The sequence below is a fragment of the Leptopilina heterotoma genome, unplaced genomic scaffold, assembly GCF_015476425.1.
Source record: "Leptopilina heterotoma isolate Lh14 unplaced genomic scaffold, ASM1547642v1 Lhet_57, whole genome shotgun sequence".
NCBI lineage: Eukaryota > Metazoa > Arthropoda > Insecta > Hymenoptera > Figitidae > Leptopilina > Leptopilina heterotoma.
Genome location: NW_025111127.1, coordinates 607,745 through 614,790, shown reverse-complemented (window position 1 = coordinate 614,790; position 7,046 = coordinate 607,745). Strand labels below are relative to the sequence as shown.

At 35.8% G+C, this 7,046-nt stretch overlaps 1 protein-coding gene across 1 annotated transcript; it reads left to right on the top strand.

Annotated features, from left to right (window-relative positions):
• The first annotated feature begins 1,387 nt into the window (after positions 1 to 1,387).
• Positions 1,388 to 2,721, top strand: LOC122508789. Its single transcript, XM_043622336.1, has 3 exons — positions 1,388 to 1,535; positions 1,630 to 1,951; positions 2,058 to 2,721. The coding sequence occupies exons 1-3, from the start codon at positions 1,388 to 1,390 to the stop codon at positions 2,719 to 2,721; spliced, it is 1,134 nt and encodes a 377-aa protein (XP_043478271.1).
• The last annotated feature ends 4,325 nt before the right edge of the window (positions 2,722 to 7,046 follow it).

The window sequence follows — 7,046 nt, the reverse complement described above, 5'->3', positions numbered from 1 at the left end:
AGCCCGGGTCGTCACCAGAAACATCATACGACCTTACATAACGACTATCTTCAAAAACAACGCGAAAGTAAAATAGAAGAAAAAATTAGACTCCTAACGATAAAACATCCGGAACCGAAGTACAACGTGTAAATTGTACATATAGGGAAAAGAAACGCGTATATCTACCAATTTTGCCAGTAACTCTAAAAGGACAAATACGTGAAATAGAGAAATACGCACTACTTGACAGCGGCTCAACTGTGTCACTAATGTCAGAAGATATGGCGGATCAATTAGGATTGCAAGGACCGGTACAACCGTTAATTGCAACGTGTTCGACGATACCGTTAACGAAGATCGACAATCAAGACAAGTGAACCTAGAGATTCCTGGCGCTAGCTGAAAGATGTACCAATTATAAAACGTTCGAACGACAAAAATGACAATGCCGGTCAATCGATGACAATAAACCCAGAGACGTGACCATATTTGAAAGAATTAAATATCCCAGGATTAGATAACGCAATCCCCACCATTATAATCGGACAGGATAATAAACATTTGCAAAGAGTGTTTAAACAAGTTTCCGGAAAAGTAGGAACACCCTTGGCAACATTGACACCACTCGGATGGATGGTTCACGGAGCCAACTATAGTAAGTGGGGAGGAAGAGAGTTTATGGGTTTCACACGAGAGACTCAAGACGACAGCGAGTTTAGCGAGTTAGTTCGGGAATTTTGGACCTCAGAATCTTTTGGTGTTTCACCATCAAAGAAGACCTTGAATTCCACTGAAGAGCAACGAGCTCGAGATGTTTTTGAAAGTACCTTTCGTCATGTTGACGATCGATGGGAATAGGACTACCATGGAAAACCATGGAACAGAGAATCGGAGTTTAGGGAAAAATACAGAGAAAACATCCAAGCCTACCTTGACAAAGGTTACGCGAAACAACTATCGGACGAGGAAGCGCGACACGAAACGGAACGGACATGGTATTTACCCCACTTTGCAGTGTACAATCCGCAAGAAACCAAAGAAGCTACGCATGGACCTGGATGCAGCGACCAAAAGTCACGAAGTCAGCTTGAACGACCGTTTAGTCAAAGGTCCCGACATACTCGAACCATTGCCAGGATTATTGTTTAAATTTCGAGAGAAAAGGATCGCTATATGTGGAAATCTGCGCGAAATGTTTCACTAAAATCGCATACGAGACGAGGATCGCCCAAGCACCTTGTGGAAAGGAACTAACTTTAATGCAAGAAGATAGCACGAGAGTACTATAGGTGTGAGTTGGACTCCAGATTCCGATAGTTTTTTCTTTTTAAACAAATTTCCGAAACTGACGAATGACATGAAAAATAACACACTACCAACCAAACGACAAATATTAAAGGTAGTGATGTCTTTATTTGACCCTTTAGGACTACTGGCCTCTCTTATAATTCAGGCAAAAATATTGATACAGGATATTTGGAAAGAAGAAACACAGTGGGACGAAAAAGTGTCAGCAGAAATAACTAAACAATGGAGCGACTGGGAAGAAGAAGGTAACGGCTGTCAGACTACCCAATTTAATAAAAAACGGGCACAGAATGCAAATAAACCGTACTGTATTTTGATTGGACTCACAAACTGTTTTAGCCTGGATAAAGACAGATGCTAGAAAGTATCATCCATTTGTAGCTTATCGAATCGCGAAAATTTTGGACTCTACTGCAACAACTGACTGGAGATGGGTACCTACTCGCGAGAACGTTGCCGACGACGCTACAAGGAGCAAAGGACAGGAAGAACTTCAGGATTCAAGTATATGGTACCAAGGACCTGGTTTTTTGAGACTGCAAGAATCAGAGTGGCCTGTGCAGAAGACGACCGATAAATTGACCACCGAGACCATGAAAGAGATGAAGAAGGAATTCTGTTGTGTACTTCATTTGGAAGAGCCAGTGATCCACAGTCACAAGTACTCTTCTTGGATAAAAGCAACACGTATCATCGCGTGGGTGATACGCTTCATTACACATTACAAGGTGAAAGGAAATGCAGTAAGCTGAAAAATATTTATTCAGGCAATCCCAACAAGAATCATTTCCAACAGAATGGAACGCTCTAAAATCGACAAAAGAAATTCCAACAACATCAAAGATTTTCTTATTGCCTCCTATTTTTAAGGACGATGTTATCTGCTTGAACGGAAGGATAACACATAAGGATGGCTCAACTTATCAGCCGATCATACTGCACAAGGATAACAACTTAGTTAAACTGTTGATCCAACATTACCATCAAAGAGCAGGACATCATGTAAGAGAAAGAGTCGTCAACGATCTTCGAGAACTATTCTGGATGACAAACATTCGTTCTGGTGTCAGACGATCTTGGAACGTCTGTTTACTCTGCAAGCATAGACGAACGAATCCCATGGACCCAAGAATGGCACTATTACCCTTACCTCGACTTCAACGCAATATCGCTGCTTTCACGGATACTGGTGTGGATTATTTTGGACCTATGCTAGTAACAATAGGACGTCGACGAGAAAAACGATACGGAGTATTATTTACTTGTTTGACCGTACGAGCCGTCCATGTAGAAATCGCGGCGTCGCTTGACACCGACTCCATGTTAATGGCTTTACGACGCATGATGACGAGGTTTACCTCGCGAGACGAGATAGACCTAAGCGCATTTATTCAGACTAAGGCCCAGATGGTGTATCCTAGCAGGTCCTAAAGGCTCCTATAATGTGCGTATGCATGAAGCACGAAAATTTGAAGCTAAGGACTACTTTATTAAAACCTGAGAATTCCTTAACAAATCTTTTAAAGAAAGGTACCTGTGACATTGACAACAAAGTATGTATGATGGGAACTTGCAATAAATGCCCTGGATTTGATGTAATAAATGACATTGTTGAAGCAAAAATGAAGGAAGGGTCAACAGTTCAATATAAGCAGTGGGTTCATGTGAACAAATCTGACTTAATTACGGTCACCGAATTTCGAAATAAGTACATAGCGTCACTGATAGAAAATTTACTGTCAATTAAAGAGCATCGTTTTGTTTTTAAAAAACACATGGATTATTTAAATAAATTAAAAGAAAGTCTTCCTCTAAATGAAGTGATTGATACCGACAGATTGGCTCAGTCGGATAGATGCCTGGCGTTGGTGGTCGTTTAAGGACCAAGGGTATAAGTACCCTTGGTTCGCGCCCACTTGGCTTGGTATTTTTCCGGCACGTGAGACAATCTGAGCGGGAGGTTTGACGTCGAGGTATAATGATGTGCACCGTCGATTATTGTCCGGTACACACCATTAGAACTCGACTGTCGATAAACCGGTTGTACTCAGAGAGGTTTTCTACAGTTTCCCTCTTCTCTGGCGAGAAAATCCATTGACGGGTGGTCCAGGCGTAATGCGAGTACTCCTAATAAAGTCGGCTGTAGACGCAAAATTAGGTTAATATATATAGAAAATTTCTAAAAGTAGAATGGTTATGCTTAATCCAAAAAAAGTATTTCTCGGGGACTCTTGTCGAAGTGCGTAAGGCCAATAGGGCAGGAGTATAAACAAAAAAAAAAAAAATGAAGTGATTGTACTTGTGGCATACGCTAATGATTATTATGATTAATAAACTTGTCTTTTTATTATTTTGAAAACAAATTAATCTTCTTTTAATATGAAGTAAACTAACTACCTTAGACGTTAGGGAAATCAAATCTTTAATGGACTTTAGTATATGTACAGCAAAACAAAATAAGTAAGACGATTGTATTGACGAGACTTGGACACCTCAGGTAGGACATAGAACGCTGGGGGTCCAGCAAACAGTGCTAAATTTGACACGCTCAAGAATAGACGTGACGAACTGCAACAAAATCTCATTGAACACCGACGCGACGCCCTTTGTGCAGTTTAAGATCAGGTTTAGCAGTTAAGTGTAATTCTATTATTCAAAAGCTATTTATATTCTAAACCTATTATTCTACCTCAAATCTGTGTATTAGTAGAGGAGAACGGGGCGAGGCAGCCAAGACGGCACATTTTGGTTTGCGAGGCAACCATTTAAATAGGTTTTTTAAATTTTAATATCGCGTTAGAAAGCTTGTCTTTTTGGCTAAAAAATCGCCATAGAACATTTTGACGTAGGTTGCACTTAAAAATTTCTACAACCCTTTTCTCAAAGGACCACAATTTGGCATAATTGCAAAAACGTGGGGTGAGGCGGCCAACTATTTTAATAGTTAAAAAAACATAACTTAAAGTTAAAATTAGTGAAACATAACAAGGTAGTTGTCCTTAACTTACTTTTATTTTGTTAAAAAATAAAAATTTTTTTAAAAAATTAATTAAAAAAAATTTACATTTTAATAATATTATAATAATAACATTAATTAAATTCAATTTAACATTTTAAGGAAATACAAATTTGTTATTTTAAAAAAATGGTTTATAAAATTCAATGTTAAGTTTAAAATGTATTGGAGTAGGAAAAAAAGAGAAAACATTTAGAAGAACCAATAAAATCAACACGAAAAGACGAAAAATTTAGCGTTGGCTGCCTGCCCCCACGAGTACTTTTTAAGAAAACATTAACAAAACCCGTAATATTAAAAATATCGCAATTCCATTAACACCATCGTCTTCAGCACTAAATTCTGCATTGAAAATCGCTTTACAAGAATTTTATTCGTGTAACTCTATTAACTAAAATCACCAAAATAACTCTTAGAAAAGTTACATCCAAAAAATCTATTTTCATAGATGATACTGTCATTGGTAAACTGCTGCAGCAATAATGCCCATCTGTTAGCAACTAAAGTAAACTACCATGCATAAACAGTCTACATTATCAATAGCGCACGATTTAAGGGGACTTTCTGGTTTAGAATTTCAAAAAAATCGATTTTTTTTTGCATAAAAATGTTCCTTAGTATCATAGAATTACTGTCCCAAAACGATTTTTAAAAAATATGTACAAAAACAAAAGTTATAACAATATTTATGACGGTATGTATTTCAACAACAATCTACAGTTATCTTATTTACATATTTGGTGTTCCTCTTTTATTGATATTAGCTTGAAACATGTTACTCGAGGGTTTTTGGGGTCGCTGATTACGAATTTGATGTCAGTTTTTGAAAATACAAAATGGTGGATCCAATATGGCGGACGAAAAAATAAAAATTCAACCGGATTTGCTTAAAACTTGTTACTCGGGGGTTTTTGGGGTCGCTGATTACGAATTTGATGTCAGTTTTTGAAAATACAAAATGGCGGATCTAATATGGCGGACAAAGATTAAGAAATTAATTAAATTTAGTTGAAAATGGTTACTTGTGGCATTTTGAGATTGCTAGTTATGAATATAGGCACAAAACATTAACGTTCTAGGAACGTTTTAAATACATATACACTGAAAAAAAATGCTATAGAATCTAAAGATATGCTATTGCGGGCTGCCAAAAGCAGATATTGTTGAATGAATAGCATATGTTCAAAATCTTAAAGCATTGCGTTTGAATCAAATACTTCATTATCAATTTTGAAAGTAATACTGTCGAATTGTTCATATATGCTATTAATTTAACATTATCTTCTTTTGGTAGCTCGCAATAGCATATGCTTTAGATTTAATAGCATTTTTTCAGTGTATATATCCTAAATTCTAATTGGATTTTGATTTAATGGAGTAAAAGTGTTTCTGACTTTTATGGATGTTTCTTCAATATGTATTGGTTCTAAAACGTTTATAAACGTTTCGTGTCATCCAAATAACTTGAAATTTTAGTTAGATATAAAACGTTTTAAACATCATAGAACGTTTTAAAACGTTGATTCATTTTCGCCTTAAGAGCACATACGACAAATAGATACATAAGAGAAATTTAAAATCATTTATTAACTTTTGACTTTCAGGAAAGTCAGTATGATTGATTTTTAAAAATTGTTAACTTTTTCAATTTCGAATTTATAATTTATTCCGTGTTATCTGAGTTTTTGTATGACCGAGGTACCTCATATTACTTCAGTTATATAAAGTTTTACTATCGTTCATATAAAAAATACTTTTTAATAATAATTCGCACTGAAAAAAAGAAACTGCATTGCTTTTATGACTCCGTAAGAATTGCCAAAGTAAAAAGCTGATTTTTTAATTTATATTTTTCAATGCGTGAAGAATTAATTTTTAAAAAGTTTTAAAACAATGCCTCAAATTGGAGGTTGTAAAAAAGGCAGTCGAAATAATCGTCGATTAAATAAGAGTATAAAAAGAAAATTTCAAGGTAATCAATATAATGCTGAAAAAAATCCTGAATTACAAAGTTCGTCTGCAAAAAAATTAAAAACAAGCGATGATCTTAAACCGCCTGTTGATAGCTCTTTCGGATACGTGATATTGTGTTTTAATTTAGTTTTTTCAAGCCTCTCTCAATTTATAAAGTGCAAAATTTGCCTTGGTGACATTTCATTTACGCAGCAAAAGAACAGAGGTCTTGGCTTTAAAATATGCGTTACTTGTTCCTGTGGGAACAAATTTCTTGATTCTTCGCCAACCATAAGTAAAAACGTTTACGAAATAAATCAGAGAATAGTGTTTGTTATGAGAGTGCTTGGATTAGGATTTAATGGAGTAAAAATGTTCCTAAGTTTGATGTATATTTCTTCATCTTTTTCTATTTGGCTTTATTATTCTATAATTTCAAAAATCCACAAAGCTTCAAAATATTGTTTTGATGTTGTTACTCGAAAAGCTGTTACCGAAGAAATTGAATTGAATATGGAAGCTGGAAATGAAGCTGATAATTTGTCGGTTTCTGGAGATGGCACATGGATGAAAAGGGGCTTTACGTCTTTGATTGGTGTTTTTTCAATTATTGGGAAATATACAGGAAAAGTTATTGACCTAGACGTCAAATCATCATTTTGCACTACCTGCAAGAAACAAAAATCTGAGCTAAGTGAATTAGAATTCGAAATGTGGTACGAAGAACATAAGTTGGAGTGCTCTGCTAATCATGAAGGATCCGCTGGTAAAATGGAGACTGATTCAG

Coding starts and splice junctions, on each gene's coding strand:
- LOC122508789 (XM_043622336.1), top strand. CDS start 1,388: ATGTCTTTATTTGACCCTTTAGGACTACTGGCCTCTCTTATAATTCAG. Junction 1,536..1,629: donor GAGCGACTGGGAAGAAGAAG/GTAACGGCTGTC, acceptor AAACTGTTTTAG/CCTGGATAAAGACAGATGCT. Junction 1,952..2,057: donor CCAGTGATCCACAGTCACAA/GTACTCTTCTTG, acceptor ATATTTATTCAG/GCAATCCCAACAAGAATCAT.